Here is a 19,964-nt window from a genome sequence, read left to right as displayed (position 1 = left end):
GGGGTTTAAGAATGATTCTACCTTATATTTTACTTAAGGAGTCAGCATACCTCACACAAAAGTTAATTCCAGATGACTCATAGATCCAAATGTGAAAAACAAAAAGTTTGTAAAAGAAAACGTAGGAGAATATCTTTTTGACCTTAGGTAGACAAAGATTTATTATTAAACAGGTTACCAAAAAGCACTTAACCATGAAGAAAAAATTGATAAACTACTATATTAAAATTAAGATTTTTTCCATTCATCAAAGGCACGATTAAGAGAGTGAAAAGCCAGGCTACCGAGTGGGAGAATCCATTGGCGATACAGATACCAGATAGAGGACTTGTATCTAGAATATATGAAGTACTCTTAAGGTTAATGAGAAAAAGGCAGAAAATGGGGATACAACTTGAATAGAAAAAACTTCACAAAAGGGGATAACCAAATGGGCAATAAACATGAAAAAATAATAAACGTCATTAATCTATTAGGGAAATGCAAAAAATAAAATTACAGTGTGATACACAAACACTAAAATGACTATGCCTAAGCATGACTGACATGAAAAAGACAATAGTGTTCCATACACTGCTGGTGAGTATAAACTGATATAATCACTGGAAATACCGTTCGATAATATCTACTAAAGTTGATTATATGCATATCAACAGTCGCATTCCTGGTGTCAAATACAACAGAAGTGCATACATACGATTATCAGGAGACATACCCAAAATTGTTCACAGTAGCACTGTTCATAATAGCCTCCAAACGAGAACCACCCAGATGCCTATCAGCAACAGCATGGATGATTAAAATGTGACATCTTCGTGCAAAAGAATATTACACAGCAATGTGAATGAATAAACTACCGCTATATGCAACAATCTAGATGAATCTCATAAGCAAAATGTTCAATAAAAGAAAAATACAGAAGTACATAGTGTATGGTTTTAATTCATAAAAGTTGAAAGTCAATCTTGAGAAAATTCATTGAGCTGTATACATTAAAAATTTGTGTGCTTTTTTTTGCTCTATATTTGCAAGTCTCAAAAACATGGAAAAAAAAACCCAGTTGACATTAAGGAAGTGCTTGCTGGTCTTGTTCTGTATGTTCTATTGGAGGTTCAAACCTTGGCTAGAAAATGTCAGGATCCCTTCTTTAATGGTTTCCTTATGAACTTCTGGTTTTCTGAAAATCCTTTCTCAAACGCCTCAGTAATTTGGAGTAATTTTTTGATGCTGTCAGAGTGTCTTTTCAGAAGGACAGTATCTATCCATTTTCATCTCTTTCTGGGAAATGACTAGTAGCCATAATTCATATTGAGATATTAATATGAATGGAAAGACAAGCTTAGATTTACTTTTAACCAAAGAGTTATCATCTGAAGTGTGTAAAAGTGTGTATAAATACTTTACTAAAAGTGCTGTGGTCAAACAAAATACTGTTTTTGTTCATTTTCTCCCTTAACTAGGTGGTTTTAGAAATTTGCACACTATTGTTTTGGGAGCTTGCAAAAATGCTCTTGAAGTAGATCTTGGTTACCTCATCATCACTGCTGCTCGTAGGTATGTTTCCTCTTCACATTGCCTTTTGTCTTAGAATTACTTTTTTTCCGGTTTTCCAAAAATTGGGGGAGTGTATGTATGAAGTTTGATTATGCCTTGTCCCGATTTAAAATACAAAGGAGTTGTTTACATTAGCATCAGGGTGTCACTTATTGGTAATCTTGTGTTATATATAACTGCTGACCAGTTGAGCTGCACTCCAGATCCAGCAAACTCTGAAAGGGTGTGGTCTCACCTCAGAAGAGCAGTCAACATTCTGGAAGTGCCTGAGAGTCCAACAGAAGTCAGCATTGATGCACTGGTTTCTGCAGCTCTCTTGGGAACCATGTATTTCAACCTATATGATTTTGGAATGATTTCAGTTAGTTGGTGACAGTATTTGCTATTTAGAAATCAGTATTTTAAATCAGCTTTTTAAGAGTCCCGAACTTGTAACACTTTTATATTTTTAACATATCTTTCTTTGCATCAGTTTATGCCACATTTAACTGTTTCCTACAGATCAAAAGTCTACCTCTACTTTTGTTTTATTTAAATTGAGGTAACCACTTTTTAAATTTATTCAAAAACAAAACTCTTGCTCTCTATCAATAGTATATTAAGAATATAAATAAAAATGGTTTCTAACTTTAAGTAAATAGGTTTTGTTACCCAATATAGAACTATAATCTTTGTTAAAATGGTACTTTAACAGCTAGCATAAAAAAAGATGTGAAAGAAATAACACCAGATGCAGATTCTGACTTTTAACTTAACCAGGGTTAAGAAAGCACCTTGAGGAGCATCTGGGTGGCTCAGTCAGTTAAGTGTCTGACTTATTGTTAAGTGTCTGATTTATTGTTCATGGGTTTGAGCCCCACGTCGAGCTCTGTGCTGACAGCTCAGAGCCTGGAGCCTGCTTCGGATTCTGTGTCTCCCGCTCTCTCTGCCCCTCCCCCACTGGTGCTCTGTCTGAAAAATAAACATTAAAGAGAATTTTTTTTTTTAAAGAAAAAGAAAGCACCTTGAAAGGATATAAGATTCTTACTGTATAATTCATTGTTAACTAATGTAACTTCAGTGTACCGCCTATGTGCCCACACTTTGCAAAATGCTCCTTTGAAGGAAACATCTCAGCGTGCCTGGGTGGCTTAGTCGGTTATGCATCTCACTTTTGATTTCGGCTCAGGTCACGATCTCGTGGTTCATGACATCAAGCCCCACTAACAGTGTGGAGCCTTCTTGGGATTCTCTCTCTCTCTCTCTCTCTCTCAAAATAAATTTTAAAAACTTAAAAAACAAAACATCCCTAATGTTTTTTAGTAGAGGAGGGGGAAGTTGTTTGCCTTTGGCACTCCAATAAGATGAACTTCTTTCAGAGGCTTATGTTAGGAAGACCCTTTGATTCTGATGGTTTTTGTTTTACTCTGATATTTATCTCTTTGTTCATAGGTTACATGAAGTTCGGATCCAGCCTTCCCTAACCAAAGATGGCGTCTTTTCTGCCCTAAAGATGGCAGAGTTGGAGTTCCCCCAGTTTGAAACACTTCATCTGGGATATGTAGATGAGTTTTTGCTGCAGAGTAAGACTTAATCAACTGTTTTTATTCTCTGGAATTGCTGTAGAGAACTTACTTGACAAACTGAAACCTGAATTGAGATATGCCATATTTTCTTGAATATTAGCTTAAAATCTTAGGTGCTCTCTCTTCTTGAAAAAGAAACTTGTAATTTCAACTTGAAGTGTCAGTGATTTTTTTTTTCCCATATTGCTTCTGATTTAGCATATTATGGAAAATATATGATTAACAGTATACAAAAAAAAAAAAAAAGTCCTTACCTACATTTGATATTGTCTCCATTTTACTGCCCAAGTTTCTTTCCCATTCTGCTTCATTTTTTTCACAGAACATCATCCTTGGTTCCATTTGTTGAATTTGATCTGCCACACTTCTTGAAGCTTTTGATGGTCCTCTCAGATGAGGTTCCATTCCCTGTCCATGCTCTTCATTTCCATAATAAGCCCGCTGGGGGTTCTGGATTTCCCAGATAGTGTGAGCACGTAATGGTCAGTATTCATTTGATGATGCTCGCTGTTGGAAGGCTTGTTCACAGCATTTTCTGGAATGTATTTACAACTGGGAACTCATTCAGTTGGGTTTGAATGCATGTCAATTCATTATTCAAGCTTTTCTCCCCATGACATTAATCAGACATGCAAGATCATTTCTACCACCAGCATGTTTTGATTTTTGCAAGAATTAGTTTCTTCCCCATGTAATTTATAACAAGTCTTTTTACTCACTATCATACTAGATGGCATTTTTTCTCAGGCTCTAATTTGCGTTGTAGAAGAACATAAGAAGGCTCAGTTCCTCTAGTCAGGACAATCTAGGTCAAACAGATGTCACAGTAATGTTTTGTTCACTTTTTCCTTGTGGCGGTGCTCATTATTACATATGAAGGATTGAGAAAGCAAATCCTTATCTTCTTGCCAATTTAACGTGGGAATCCTTTTTAATGTGTATAACTTTGAAAAAGATTGGCTTTTCACCAACACAGCTTTAAAATGCTAAATTCATATAAAGTGAATGTATTTGATCTCAGACTTTTCTAGTTTTGATTGAGGTTGGTTCCATTCTGTGTGTTGTTTCTACAATATCTTATGTGTGACCCAACACAATTTTTAACTTGGTAATTGGTGTTCTTTCTATAATTGTATTTATTCCTCTTTTCCAAAGCTCAAAACTTGACAAATTTACTATCTTCAAGATGGCCAAATTTAGGTCCACTGAAAGATAGTCTTGAAGAGCTGTCTTTATTATTTTTTTTAAGTTTATTTTTATTTATTTTGAGGGAAAGAGAGCAAGCAGGGGAGGGGCAGAGGGAAAGGGAGAGAGAATCCCAAGCCGACTCCGCGCTGTCAGTGCAGAGCCTGATGCAGGGCTCAAACTCACAAACTGTGAGAGTTTAACCAACTGAGCCACCCAGGTGCGCCCAAGAGTTATCTTTATAACCAGCTATTTCCCTGTAGGTATCTCTTTCCCCTTAACACACCTTCAGTAGAAAAACACTTTACCTTTTGACTACTACTGTGCTTTGCAGTATAACTTGTTTCATAGTCCCTTTGATAGAAGTCTCGTCTTGACCTTTCGTAAGCAATTCTTGTCTTCATATTTGCTGCAGTTCACCCATTTCTCCATATACATACTTGCCTCCGTTCCTCCAGAGACAGCCTAGGATTCTTTGTCTCACGGTGATGACAGGTGCCTCTAACAGACTGTCTGGGAAGGAATGTATACTTCATCCCTTAAACTCACTCTTCCAGTGATTTAGATTTTGAAGCATCTTTCCAGAAGGTGGAGGTGGCATCACCTCTAGTAAAACTTGTATCATTGTTTTGTTGCAAAGACTTGGCAAAACTTAAATGGAAACAGCACCTTTGTGCCCCATACATGTATGGCAGAAATGATAGTGCCAGGTTGGGGATATGGATATGCTGAAAAGCAGATGCTATGTGTTAAGAATATAAGAAAAGTCACCTAAAACTCTTTAAAAACCAGAGCAGTATAGTCTTTGGTGCTGGGGCTTTGGAGAGCGGGGGAGAGACCTGCTTCATAACTGATGGGACCTTGGGCAGGTGACTTCTTAAGTCCATGTTTTCCCATTTGTTACAGCGGAGGTAAGACCACTTCCCACTTTTCCCTCAGATGGTTTGGAGGAGTCAGTAATAAAACCAGTTTTATCGTTACAGTCTCTGACATTTAGAAAGCATTTAGTGAATGGTAGCTTTTACTTTTAGCTGACCTGTGGGCTAAAGAAAAAGGAAACAAAAATGAGTTCTAGGTGATATCATCAGGGTGTTTGAGGGAGTATGATAATCTGGAGACCCTAAGAGCCAGAAGAAGGAGGTGGCCTCCAAGGAGTGAACATCAGGTGGGTTTATCATGTTAGGTTGCAGCATTTATGCAGACAGGGAACAGAGCCAGTTCAAGATTTACCCAGTCATTAGAGAGAAGACAAGTTTCAAGTCCAAAGGACAAGAAAACAGCCTGCTGTTTTCATAAGCAGGCTGAAGAAAATTGCTCACTCAAACTGTAAAGGATGGCTTAAGGTAAACTCTGCAAGAAATGCCAGAAAATACCAAAAACAGGGACTATAGGAGAGCGACCGTGACCTGTGTGGAGAGTAAAATTGGTAGAGCTTGGAGTAAATAGTTGTAAATGTGTTCTGGGCTAAAGGTGTCAGTCCCTGCCATATGCGGGGCAGCTTCATCAGAGCAACAGTTTCGTTTGTGTTTTGTGTCAGATGGCAGTAAGGACTGTGAGAGACATTGATGAGAGTGCCTGCATCCCAGCACTACGCTGGACACAGAAATTATAGCTGTAAACTAGTCACACTCCCTTTTTCCTTCAAATTGCTTATAGTCAAGTGGACCATCTTAGAGAGTAGGGGCAGGCAGCTAGGGGAAATGAGGACAAAAGGCGAATAATGAGGTAGGCTTTCCAGTGCTGTCTAGTCTAGTAGGAGGATCCTCTTTTACTAATCCCTACCTCCCCGGCCCTCAGTCTGTGCCTATGACAGGAGGCACTAAAGCCCAGTGGGAGAGGGAGTGGGTGTATTTGAGTTAGAAGTCCACTTTCTGGGGATGGGCACCTCTTTACTAAGCAATATCACAGGGGCTAAGAATGAGTCTGATTTCCCAGTTTACTTTTTTCTTTGTGGCCATACCCGACTCCAAAAACACGATCCTGTTACTGTGAAAGAGAATTACGAATTAAAGATCTTACTTTTCTTTTCAAAAGGTAAAACTAAAACTTCCCTGTAAGTGTGAACTAATACAATATGTTGTTTTACTTTTAAGAATTTTTGCTTTTTTTCCTTTCCTAAACAATTGAAAATAATATGTTTCTACTAGCTATCCCTTGGCTTTTAATATAAATTTTTATTTTGCAATATAAATGGTATTTGCACAGACTACCTAACCTAAAATTGTACTCAAACCTGAACACATGATGGATAGATGACCCAGAACGGTCATGGAGAGTGATATACTAGATGTTAAAATAAAGAATTGGCAACGTTCCATGACATTTAAGAATTTCTCTCTCTGTCTCTCTCTCTTTTTTTTTTAATTTCTCTTTCTAGGTAGAATGGCGAATGCAGATCTGGTAAAGTATGGTTTGGCCGATGTGGTAGAAAATCCTGGTATCATCACCGATATAGGGATGAAGGCAGTCAATGAAGTTTTTTCCTGTATCAAATACCTGGCAATTTATAATTGCCCCCATCTACATAACCCATACAATTGGATCTCAGGTACTGTAGGCTTAACTAAGGCTATGTCTGACTGGTATTGAAAGTAATATGTTTTTCTTTTTTTCTCTGTGTGGTTACGAATTGCATTCCTATTGTAAAAATGTAGATATTTTGTATGGATCGTTCGTACAAGTTCTGGGAACCTTTGATAATAAACTTGGAATTCTGTCAGTGCTTCTTCGAACTCTGAAATTCTCTGCCTAGAAATTGGCACTGTCTAGGTTATGGATTCAACTTCCCTGAATTTTATATATATTTCATTCAGTCAGGGACATAAAATTAATGTTAGCAGTTTTGCCTGGGATATTTGTTTTCTCTGAATTACCTTCAAATGGCACATCATCTGAAAGGACAAAGTGGGTATGTATTTAAAAAAAAAAAACAAAACTTTAATTAGGTGACATGTTTAACATTAACTTGTATTGAACTGTTCAGTTGCCTTAAAATCCTTGGCTATTTCAGCTTTCCTCTCCCCACCTGATCCCTTATGTGTACAAGTGTGACTTTTGTGATTGATATGTTTCCTTATTTGGGGGGGTTCATTTTCCTCCCTGAGTTTCTTTAAGGCCCTTCTTGAATACCTAAATTCGCAAACCTTTAAGTGAATTCAGAGCTAGAGAACTTTCGTTGTGACATCATCTTTCACCAAACCAGGCCCCCTCACTGCCACCCGCAGAACAGCTCCTCTACTGTCTGCGCTGCCTCACAGGGGTACTGCAGCCCCTTGCAGGGCCGTCTCCAGCCTATCTTCTTCGGGCTCTGGGGCATCTGCTGAGATGACTCATTAGAATGGCCATGTCTCCCCTGCTGGAAGTGAAATCCTGTCCCTGGCCCATCTGCACCAAAAAGTTATTGGGAAATACAAACTAGGTTGTAGCAAGCATAGATCACTTTTAAAAAATAACATTTATTGGATTTTTGGTTTGTTTGTTTTCTTAAATACAGAAGAGTATAAAGAAGAAAACAAAAAATGGCCTATAATCCCATCACTCAGAACTCCTGTTAACACTTAAAAACTAAAAGTAATACATGCACTTGATAAACAATATCAAACAGTACAGAAAGGTACAAAATGAAAAGTCTCCTCTTCTCAAAGGTAACCACCATCAACGGTTTCTTATATATTCTTCTGGACAGACTATTTTGTGCATATTGCAGCCTATACATGTATTGCATTTCAAAATGATTTATATATACAAAAGGACCTTACTATGTGTATCCTCTCCTGTAGCTTGTTTTTCACACTCGGAATATCTGGGAGAGCTTTCCATAGCAATACTCAATTCTCCTTCATTCTTTTAAAAGAGCTGCATAATGTTGTATTAAATGAATGCACCAACATCTCTTTAACTAGTGTCCTATTGTTGAAGAGGCCTGTAGGTTGTTGAATGGATCACATTTTAAATCAAGGCTGACTTGGTTTCCAGTTAATGGTTCCCAAGCCATGTAGTTCTCATAGTGAAATTAGGTAAGGAAACATCATAGGTTAGTCAACAAGTTTTTGAGATCATGAGAGAAGAGCAAAGTTCTTTAAAGAAAAAGGATTGGAAAGTATTTGTGACCTATAGCAAAATTCATCTGTAGTGGAGAAAATGGAGAAAGTGTTAAATTCTCTGGCCATGCCATTTTTCCAACAGACCACTCAAGATGGACTCGATTGGTTGATATCAACTTAGTGCGGTGCCATGCTTTGAAGCTGGACTCCTTTGGCCAGTTTATTGAATTGTTGCCCAGCCTGGAGTTTATTTCGCTAGACCAGATGTTTCGTGAGCCACCCAAAGTAAGTCACATTTGTGGGATTTTTTATTTGTTTTAGTACTCAAGGAAAAACACAAAACCTAAATGATTTCCTTTCTAATATGCCTTTACATTATAATTAGACTTTTTACTGCTAGCTTCAGTGAAGGCATAAAGGTTATAATGTTACATGGTCCCTTGTTCTGGTAAGGGGTCTCCAGAGAAGGGGAAGGAAAATGTAAGTGGAAAGCTGTCTCCGTCAGTTCTACAAACAAGGTAAGGTAAAAGCAATGGTGGAAATTTGAGCCAAGCCAAATTTACTACTCAGTTAGTTGGGAGAATAAATCTCTGCTTAGGAACCTCAAATATATGGGGTGCCTGGGTGGCTCAAGTAGGTTAGGTGCCTGACTCTTGATTTTGGCCCCAGGTCAAGATCTCGTGGTTTGTGAGATCAAGCCTCCCCCTGACCCCCAGTTGTGTCAGGCTCTGTGCTGATAGTGTGGAACCTGCTTGAGATTCTCTCTCTTTTTCTCTCTTTGCCTCTCCCCTGCTTGTACTCATGCTCTCTCTCAAAATAAATAAACATTAAAAAAAAAAAAAAAAAAAAAAGGAACCTCAGATATAAATAAGGATTAGGGATTTATTTTGGAAATGTTTTACTTTGCTGTTCTCTTTCCTGTGCATATCCTGAAAAATCTGAGATTGTCTAATTGTTCAGAATGTTATTTTTAAACTACTTCACAAATAACACTTTTCATTCACCCTGTAATAAAAACTTGATGTTTCAACTAATTATCTTCTCTCTCCTCAGTTTTTTTTTCCTCTTCTCAGTTCTTAATTTTTTTTTTTAATGTTTATTTATTTGAGAGAGACAGAGTGCAAACTGGGGAGGAGCAGAGAGAGAGGGAGACCCAGAATCCGAAGCAGGCTCCGGGCTCTGAGCTGTCAGCACAGAGCCCGACACGGGGCTCGAACCCACAAACCGTGAGATCATGACCTAAGCTGAAGTCTGACGCTTAACCAACTGAGCCACCCAGGAGCCCCTCTCCTCAGTTCTTAATGGTCACATTCCCACTGTTGGAAGCAGTACAATATAGTGGGGGGAGGCTCAGGATTTGTGGTTAGAATGTGGGGTTTCAGGTCGCAGCTATAGCACAGACCTCTTTCCACTGTGCATTTCATCACCTATAAATCCAGACTGATAACACTTTGTCTTGCTTGCCTTTAATAAGGTCCTTTATGCATATGTGAAAGTCGTGCTATGTAGATATTCTTACATAAAGATGAAGGAATGTTAAAAATGAAGTGTTCTGTACTAACTTCAGTGAACACGCATGTGGTTTCGTCTTGCCTTAGGGCTGTGCTCGAGTTGGTCTAAGTGCAGGCACAGGAATCGGGGTTTCCTCGGCCCTTGTTAGCAACCAGAACTCCAACAATGACAATGACAATAATGCCCAGAATAATGCCAACATCCATGATAACAATCACCATCATCCAGATGACTCCGATGAGGAGAACGACTTCCGGCCAGACCTGCAGCCAGGAGAGCAGCAGTTTGCAGCCGACGGTAACCCAGATCTTTTGTGAGCTCCAAACAGAAATGATTTTTACTTTGGATTATATTTCTCTGACCCTGTTCTGTTCCCTTCTTCCCCCGTTTCAGTTTGTCACTTTACACATTGTGGGGACCTGGTTGACGAGGCAGATGGGGTGGGTGGTGGATGAAATGTGCCTGTCTGCTTATTCGTTTTAAAGCCATGATGCCTCTCATCTGTAAAATCTGTAAGGGTACATACAGAATGGGAAGGACACATCAATGCTGTGGAATTTGGGTACAGTGAGCCTTAGAGGCCTGGCTTAACTGAGATTTAACTTTCAGGATTTGGGCAAAAGAGCATCCCATTCTATCTCCCTGACCAATAGATAGGTAAATTGAATTTCATTGTGGAGACTATTTTTGGGTGTTCCTAGATCTGACAAAAATGAATACCAGTCATGTGCTAGATATTGTGTTGGGCACCTCTCACTTGCCTTTCATCATTAAGTCTCAACAGCCACCCAACAAATTAGGTACCTGAGCTAATAAAGACCTGTTGGATTCACTTACGTAATTATCCATGCAGCTCTTCAGTATTGACTAAACACCTGCTGTGTCCAGCCCCTGTGTTCTTAGGCTCCATCTGCCCCTCTGTTGGTGAGTGAGGATGGAGGGAAGTTGTGTTCTTACCACGTTTTCCAGTTTCCCGGTTGACCCTCAAGAACTGGAAAAAGAATCTCTCCATGCCATCTTGTTAGCGTTGTCCTTTTGCTCATTTTCTTGGACACGGTAATTAATGAGAAATAGGGTGCCCTGAGGTTCTGTAAGTGCTTTCATCATGAAAGCACACTATGTGTTGAGCACGCTTCCCTTTGGGATTGCTCCAAGAATATGGGTCCCGACTGAAGAGTCATCTGTAGGCATTGTCTTCACTTTCTCACTGCACATGTTTTCTGCAGAACTCTCCATTTTGGCTCTCGGTAAAGTCACCAGTGGCTCTGTTAAGAAAGATGATGGTCATTTCTCCACTTGCATCTTATTTAACATCTCAGCAGCATTTGTCATTCTTGTCCACTGCTACCTTCCTGAGATAACTCTTGGCGGCTCTGAAACCATCTTCCTGGTTTTCCTAGTGTCTCACTGGACGTGTCTGCTCAGTTTCCTTTGCCTGCAGCACCTTCTCTATTCTACTTTGACTCTTTGTCTGTCTGTCTGTCTGTCTCTCTCTACACATTTTCTCTAGATGAGCTCACTCACCGCCAGCTTCGGTACCAACTATATGCTAACGAATCCCTAACCTTTATTTCTAGCTTCAATCTTCTTACTTCTTGAGGTAATTTACAGTTATGTACAACTTTATCCTTTTTATCTCTACATGCGTACTTTTAGGAATTTTAAACTTAGGGCTAAATCTCTCCCCTGACATCCTCCCCCCAAAATACAAAAACTTATCATTAAGCGCAGAGTCAGCAGGTGCTAGGACTGAAGGAGGGAGAGTGAGGTTAGGTATTGTCTCTTTGCCTTTTTGCCCCTAAGTACCATCACATAGCACCATGAGGACCTGGACTTCAGAGGACACAGACCATCCATGAGAAACTGTTACAGCAACCACAGTGCAGACCTACCCAAATCCTAGGGACCTCATTGTGGTTGGAGTGGATGCACTGGACAGATGATAGTCTCCAGGAAGTTACATGGCCATAGGCTTCTCAGTACAGAATGGAGAATGCCTTCCATTATGAAATCACATATTGGTGCAGCAGAGATCAAAACGTGTGCAAGAACCCTGTATTTGGTTCATGAGAGAGCAGTGGAACTTTACTAACATCTGAAGCTAAGATTTCAGGAGATGAGACACTTGCATACAGACTGCATTTTGAGGTATAGTGTTGTCAGGTACTCTATCTTCAAATGCCATGAAAGGCTAAGAAGCAAAAGCAATGAATACAGAAATGCCGAGATTGAAGAATCAAACAGTTTCAACCAGAGGAAGGCCAGGAACACCAAAGATGATGGCAGCACTTGTAGAGAAATGCCAATGGTCATATACATGGGTTCCACACATCTCTCTGAGTTGGCAAAATATTTATTTGTATTTGTTACTATATTATTTACCAGTTTGATTCTTTTAAGTGAGAAATAAGGAGCTGGGATGTGACTTATGATCAAAAACAAAAGTGGAAAGATTTCAAATAAAAAAGAAGTGAAGAAAAAAATAATTTAAATAGCAGTACAGGGAGTGGGACTTAGCATTTGTTGAAATGACTGACATTGATGCTTCTACTCTACATGCGAACTTAACAGTAGCTTAAAAATTACTTGAGTTTTGAAAGTGGTATTGACATGTTGATTTAACTCAATTTACAATTTGAAAAGTCTTCATGCATGGGCCACTACTTGGTTTTTGGAACAACCCCAGAATGAAGCAGAGGCCCCCACTCTTTATTGTCTTGTGATATTTAAACTTCATCAGCTTGCATGGAGTAGCAGAGTTTAAAAGAAGGGCATTGTAGAATTTTAAAAGCCATTTAATTTGCATAAGTTAAGTGTCTTTGTTTATAAACTCCTATAACCCTGTTTTTCAGTGAACATTATCATTAAGGTGATGTAGGGCTTCAGAAAATGATTTTATTGCTTGTAGAGTACTGTATTGATTTATCAGAACATTATAATTTGATAAGAATATTATTCTTATATTTGCGCTTCCAAAATTCTTAAGATTTAGAATGCTTTATTATGGGCTAGTTATGTTAATTGAAAATGTAAGTTCATTACCTGCATTTTACAACACTCTAAAACAGGAGTAGGTGTCCATATTTTAGTAATTTGCCTAACATAAAATTACCATGTGTCAAAATCATGCTTCTGTAATTGCTAACACATGTTGCCAAATTGCTTTAATATAATTACCTTTGAAGTAATTATAACCACAAAGCATAGTTTTGCCTATATATCATTTTACCAAATTTCTATCTTGATTTAACACATAAATCCCAGGTACTTACCTACTTTTAAAAATTGTGTACCCTGCTCCCTTCCTTCACCACTGCCCTCTGCCCTCCATTAACCTAAATTAATCTAAGTGAAACTGTTCTGCAGCCTTTGTTTTTGGCAGTGGTTCTCAAACCTTAGTGCATCAGGATTACCTGGAAGACTTGTCAGAACACAGGTTGCTGGGCTTAGCCTTCAGAGGGTCCAAGCTAGTAGGGCTGGGTGGGGCCAGATAACTTTCATTTCTAACAAGTTCCCGAGTGATGCTAATGCTGCTGGTCTGGAGCCGCCATTTAAGAACCATTAATTTTCGGAAAATCCTTATATTTGAAGCCCGAGAATGAGCTACAATGTTTAAAAAAAAAAAAAAAAATCACAGTAAATGCATTTTATTTTATATTTTGGGCAGATAACTGTTAACCATTAAATATTTCTGATACTAGAAATGGTTACATATAAAATCATTTTGTTAAAAGGCAGTGAGTTCTCCTTTATTTTCACAACATTTAATAAAGGTTATAAATTTCTAATCAGGTTTTATATAAAAGAGACCAGTTATATATCTGTAAAAACAGCTCAGATCCGTTAAGGTTTATGACTATGTTTTGTAACAGGATTTTTTACAACCGAAATAACATTTCAGCTGAACAAAACGTTTGGTAAACATTGATATTTGATTAAAAGATTGCTTACATAATTTCTGTAAGTTAAAATCATTCTGAAAAAAATGTACTGCCCTGATGATAAAATATCATGACACAAAAGCATCTAAACCAAGAATCATGTCCTCTCTTTTCTTTATCACCACCTCCTTGCTCTCTATGACAAGGACTTGTTACTGTCTTCTAAACATCTCCCCATTTGTTCTCCATTCTCCTTGCCCATTGTACCACCACTGTGCCACATCAGGCTTTAATACCTCTCAGACTGGTCTCCCTGCTTTCTCTCTTGATCAGCTAAAATTAAGTCTTGGAGCAGCAAGGGCAATCTTGTTAGAACATACACCAGACAGGGCGCCTCGGTGGCTCATTCGGTTAAGCGTACGACTTTGACTTGGGCTCAGGTCATGATCTCACGGTTTGTGAGTTGAGTCCCGCGTCGGGCTCTGCTGACAGCTCGGAGCCCAGAGCCTGCTTTGGATTCTGTGTCCTTCTCTCTCTTCCCCTCCCCCACTTGTGCTCTGTCTCTCTCTATCAAAAATAAATAAATGTAAAAAAAAAAAAACCCATATACCAGGCGACATGGCTCCCTTTCTTCAGACTTTCTAGTAGCTTCCTATTGCCTTAGGAAAAAAATCCAGTTTCTTGATTTGGGCCATAAAACCCTACGTGATCTGGCCTGTCCTCACCTCGTGCCTCGTGCTGCTCCCCACCTCACCCACCACACTTGTTGTGAGCCAGGCTCGCACCTCCTGTTACACTGACTGCTGCCTCTCAGGATGGCCCTCCCTCCATCTTTGCATGGCTGGTTCCTTCTTGGTATTAGGTCTTAGTTTAAATGTTAATCTCAGAGATATCTTTCCCTACCACCTTTTTATCAATTAAGTTATACTTGGCATGCTAGCTTCAGGTGTACCACATGATGATACTTACAAATAATGTTGTGAAATGATCACCACAATAAGTCTAGTAGACATCTGCCACCATACATCGTTACAGCCTTTTTTCTTGTGACAAGAAATGCTAGGATCTACTCTGTCAGTGACTTTGACATATGCAGTACAGTATTAGCTGTAGCCACCATGCTGTACGTCGGTCACATCCTCATGACTTGCCGTCAGGAGTTTGTACCTACTGACCAACTTTCCACCTTAAGTAGCCACCAATTTATTCTCTTTTGTTACATTAAATATTACTATCAGATCTCTTTATTATTGTTTATTAATAGTTCTTCCTTTCCCCAATTGGAGTAACCTCCATGAGAATAGAGATCTTGAATATAATCACTGTTTCTTCGCACCTGGGAACAGTAGCATGTTGTGGTAGGTGCTTAATAAATACTCGAATGAATGAAGGTCATGAAAGAAATTAAGTATAAAGTAACTTTTGGATATGATATTAAACACCTAAAAAGCTGTTGCTCAGCAGCTTTGGAAAACCTTATCACATGGACATAGGAATGTACTTCTGCTCTGATGGTTCACCTCTGTCTGGGAGACATAATTGTAAGCTTTTCAGCGAGGCTTTCTAAGCTTTTCACAATTTGGGGTCCAGGCTACCTGTTTAGCCTTGTTTGCTCTTACACCCTCATCTCAACACAAACACTTTTTCTTTTTTATCACTGGGATACTTACTCTCCAGGAAAATGTAACCTGCATCCTGGTGTATAGGAAGTATCACTTCATATCAGTGAAAACTTCCCTGCCCACCAGGAAAACGAGTTGTTCCTTTTTTTGTCATTATTCCCCTTGCAGTTGGACTTTTTTAGCACTTAGCAAGTCTCTTCTGACCTTATTCTGCATTTCTGACATCTCTGTTAGAATGTGTGCATTCTCTTTGAGAGCAGGGACTATAAATTCTCCATTTACTCACTGTCCGTATATTGTAGGTTCAGGAAACACCTCAGTTCAAATCCTAGCAGATTACTAACCTTTTCCTTAACTACATACAGGAGACTAATAATAGTGCCCTTACAAGATTGCTTTAAGAAATAAGTAAGGTTAGAGTATGGACACGTTGATTACCAACTGCTGTTCATAATTGCTCATAAGAATTAAATGAAGAAAATTGATTAGTCTTTTATCATGACAGGTTTGTATGCAAGGTCAGCCCACCTTTGGGCACTAAATGAAATGTAGAATATTGAGGGCTAGAGCTGGGCAGGAATTGGAGATGGGGGACCGAACATAGCGGGGGGAATGTGTTTTAGTGTATATTAGAGACCAAAGCAAATCCCACTGTCCCCATAAAATCTCAGATTTCACTGTTGTATATTCCAGAGACATCTAGCTGAATGGTGTCTTCTGTCATAATCCTATTTTGCCTTGTTTGTTAACTGTATGAGTTTGTCTTGTCTACCTGAGTAGATTGTTTAGTTCTTTCAGGAACAGGATCTTGTTTTCTCTTTGTTGGTTTGTTCATTTCACCCAGATGGTTGGCTGGTTGATTGATTTGCCAGCCATAGTCATTGAGCAGCCCTAGGTACTGAGGATACAGTGACGAACAGGGTGGACACAGTCTCTGCTGCCCTCTGTGTCGTGGCCGAGCTGTAATGTGAAGGATGGTACTGCTGTTATCCTGACTCAATCTGAGATCAGGCATACAGGCTTAGGCTGTAAGAGGGCACTAGATGGACGGCCTTGAATACTGACTTGAGGGATTTGAATTTAACCTTGTAAAAAGCTGGCAAAGCCAGGAATTCTTTTATTTAGGGTCCTCTTGGAAAAGTGACCATTTTATCTTAAGAGGATAAACTGATTGAGGTTATCGGTCTGAAACTGCGCTCGTCTTAGGGGAAAATGTAAATAAAATCACACGTTCTCATTCACTGTTAGGCATTAGTAACTGCCACGAATTCTTTGATGCCAAACACCTGAGTGGTACTAAAATTGCAAAGTGCACTTAGTTTATTTGTTGGTAATCCTTGTCACGTGTTAGCCAAAAATGATACCGCAGCCTTCAGAGAGTAGGAGAGGACACGTACAGTTTGAGCGTGCTTGCCCAATACGTCGTGGTTTCAGCTGGCAGGTACTATCATCGCTTATAAAATGATCATAAGGCTTTCGGTAGCTGGCACACAGCTGCCTCATAGAGCCATTCCTGTCAACCTCTTCAGGAATGAACATGGTGCTTTTCTTCTGCCGGGTGTGTGCCGTTCTCCCTGCTCTCGTCCTCCAGTGATGGACTTGCTCCCCCACGTGCTCCTTTCCCATCGTGATTTCCTGTCCCATGGAATAACTGAGTGCTCCTTGTTCACGTCGGTCTCATGAAGCCCAGTTACAGGCTGTCCTTCCCGAGTGGGCCTAATAATCACAGGGCCGTTCGTTTCTCTGGGGTGCCCCAGACTTGCCTGCTGTGGTGGTTTTTGTAGACCTCTCCCGTTTCACTTTGTGTTTATTTTTGTTAAAGCATTGAATGAGATGGAAGACATGGTGCCAGAAGACGGAGAGGTGGTGGCTGCGAGCGGACGGGAGACAGCAGCTCGCAGTCAGGCGGTCATCCCTGTGGATGTTGACGAGGAGCAAGCAGGTAATCCTGTGACTCCCACATCCATGGTTATGAAAACGCAGGCCTGACTCTAATGAAAGTAAAGCACTCAGCGTGATTTGTTTTTCAATATTGTAGCTAGCGATGTGTTGTATGCTATTTATTATTGAGGCCTGCCTGTGTTAGAGTGGTGGTCTTGCTGCACATTTATGTGTCTTACTAAGGTCTGGTTAGTTATTTTGTGTAACTGTGGTAACAACTCCTCTTTGTATGTTGGTGTTCACACATGCGTGTTTATGTAGAAAGACAGCCCTCAAATTGTGATGGAGAAAATAAATGACCTGATTAAGTATTTTGCTTGTCCTCTCTCTCCCTTCCTTTTGGTGGGGAGGAGCAGGAGTGGAGAGGTTGACCCAGTTTAGTTAACAGAGCAAGATCTAGTCTCCATTTGCCGTTGGGTGACTTATGGCAGGCCATAGAGTCATAAGGCCCCGGAAGATGACCTTATACAACCCTGCATTTTACAGGTGGAGAAACCAATAGTGTTTCAGAATGAATTTGCATAATTTAAGACCACTCCCCCGGTCATCAGGGGACAGAACTGAAATTACAGCTCAAATTTTCGCACTCCTGGTCTGTTGGAATGCCACCTTGTCTTTGAATTGAAAATATTTTAACTGTCCTTGTTTTAAGTGTCTTACAGATGCAGTCACTTATTCAACAAATATTAACTGACTATTACTCTGGGCCAGGCATTGTACAGTGTGACAGGAACAAGACAGGCAAGGTTCCTTGGAGCTTACATTTTATCGGTGGAGTGAACTTAAGTCATTTTTCAGAGAGAATTGGGTCATAAGAACTAAACTTTTTTAAGGTATACTACCAAACAGAGAAAACATTTTTTACATAAATGCAGATACTCAAATAACCCAACCGTAACATGCATCGAGCCTTTCAAGAACATACCTGATGTCTCCAGTGAGATAGTGTGATGCTCAGTTAAAGAAGGCAGAGACTTCTCACCAGTCCTGTAGGTGTCTGAGGTTCGGCCTCATTTCCTTTGTCTTCATTCATACATTTGCAAAATTGGGAGAATAGCCTATTTTTTCAATAGGATTATTTTTAGGATGACTTATGTGACTTTTTCAAATAGTGAAGGTCCTGAAGGGGGCTGCTGTACGATCTTCTGTCTTGATCTGCCTTTAGAATTGCATACTGTTGGTTGGCGTATTAATTATACTCAAGGTTTTCATAATGCTTTAAATTTTAAAGTGCTTCCCAGTATCTTATCCAAGCGTATATTCCGTTAATGTGAGTGGTAAGAGAGGCTACTTAGAGCCATAGCATCTCCATGAGTCCAGATCCCTGGAAACAGTACTTAAAGTGACAGCCTTTCTTCTTGGCAAAAAGTAACTGTTCGGCCTGTGCTTTTTTGTTTTAGGACCCAGTGGTCTTCAGCGTGTCGTAAAACCAACCCCAATTACTGTTCATGATTCAGAGAGTGATGATGAGGAAGACAGTCTAGAACTTCAAGAAGTCTGGATTCCTAAGAATGGTGCTCGGCGTTACTCTGAGCGTGAAGAAAAATCTGGAGAGTCCGTGCAGTCCAGGGAATTGTCAGGTGAGAGATGTTGTCTTGCCGGGACCTGTTAGTGGGAGTCATCATGAGAATTGACAGACACACTTGACCTTTGTATAATGTGTCCTTACCACAACTTGTGGTGCAGTTAACGTATCCTTATGGAATGTGACAGGAGGCGAGAAGGGCAGTAGCCCAAGGGGGAGGGGAATCTGGGTGGTGCTCTCGAGGGCAGGTGTAGCACAACAAAAATATTCTGGAATCAAGGCTCAGGGAAGAAAAGACGTGAGGATTACTTCCACAGTAGAGGCTTTGTGGCACCAGGGTACCAGGGATTAGTGAGAGGCCTGGGCCTCACATGGGGGATGACCCCCGAGGCATCCAGAGCAGTGAGGAGACAACCACTCCCCAGTTGACAGTCTGTCCAGGTGTGCTTAGTGAATGTTGGTGGCTAGCTTGGTGCTTGAGGGAGTCCTGAAGTGTGTTCTTACAATCCCTGCCTCCCTTTGTATCTTAGTCAACAGCCTTCTACCCTTTTTCCTCACCAAGAAACTATAATTGTCTTAACCTTCAGTTCACTCTTCTTCCTTGTCTCTCCTTCCCTTCTGTTTCTCAGAACCACATGCTTACCACTATGAGAAAGGATGAGGTTTTTACAAATTGTCCACTAATTTCCCTTGGGTACCCTACACCTTAATGTGTTTGAGTGCTCAGTATACATTTAACACGGAACCGGGAATATATACACACTTCTGTGTGGAAAGCTCGGTTCTTTAGACTTGGAATCGTTTACTAACCAATGACTGATTACTCAATTCTCATTTTGTTCCTTTACAGAAATTCGGGTATCTTCACACTGTGGTTGAAAGGGGCTTTTACAGAAACTCAAATTTAGGAAAAGGAATGTGACCAGCTGACTAATGTTTCCTAGAAAGTTCAGTTTCTGAATTTAAGAACTAGATCTTCTGTCAGCCAGACAAAATCTTATTGAAGTATTCTTTTATGTACTCCTTGAGCCTTACTGTGCCCCAGGTACTACGTTAAGTGCAGTGAGGGATGCAGAGATGAAGACGTCATGACCCCTCTCTCTCTAGGGAACCTCTAGTCTGGTCGAAGAGTTGGG

At 39.9% G+C, this 19,964-nt stretch overlaps 1 protein-coding gene and 1 long non-coding RNA gene across 11 annotated transcripts in view; one reads left to right on the top strand and one right to left on the bottom strand.

Moving 5' to 3' along the window:
• The window catches only part of FBXO38 (F-box protein 38), a 56,007-nt gene that overhangs the window by 22,086 nt on the left and 13,957 nt on the right, over window positions 1–19,964 (top strand). For all 10 annotated transcript variants that reach the window (XM_049648057.1, XM_049648056.1, XM_049648061.1 and 7 more), the window contains 7 exons: window positions 1,461–1,554; window positions 2,986–3,116; window positions 6,682–6,852; window positions 8,490–8,632; window positions 9,946–10,156; window positions 17,185–17,304; window positions 18,704–18,883. In XM_049648057.1, the coding sequence (XP_049504014.1) occupies window positions 1,461–1,554; window positions 2,986–3,116; window positions 6,682–6,852; window positions 8,490–8,632; window positions 9,946–10,156; window positions 17,185–17,304; window positions 18,704–18,883 (1,050 nt within the window). The remainder of the gene's footprint in view (window positions 1–1,460; window positions 1,555–2,985; window positions 3,117–6,681; window positions 6,853–8,489; window positions 8,633–9,945; window positions 10,157–17,184; window positions 17,305–18,703; window positions 18,884–19,964) is intronic.
• On the bottom strand, window positions 10,162–12,090 carry LOC125934582 (uncharacterized). The gene is made up of 3 exons (XR_007461464.1): window positions 11,752–12,090; window positions 10,817–11,124; window positions 10,162–10,369 (listed from the first exon to the last, which is right to left on the bottom strand). It is a non-coding gene; the product is annotated as an uncharacterized LOC125934582 (long non-coding RNA).

This window comes from Panthera uncia, assembly GCF_023721935.1.
Source record: "Panthera uncia isolate 11264 chromosome A1 unlocalized genomic scaffold, Puncia_PCG_1.0 HiC_scaffold_17, whole genome shotgun sequence".
Lineage (NCBI taxonomy): Eukaryota > Metazoa > Chordata > Mammalia > Carnivora > Felidae > Panthera > Panthera uncia.
Note: the sequence above shows the minus strand (reverse complement) of the source record. Positions and strands in the feature narration are given on the sequence as shown.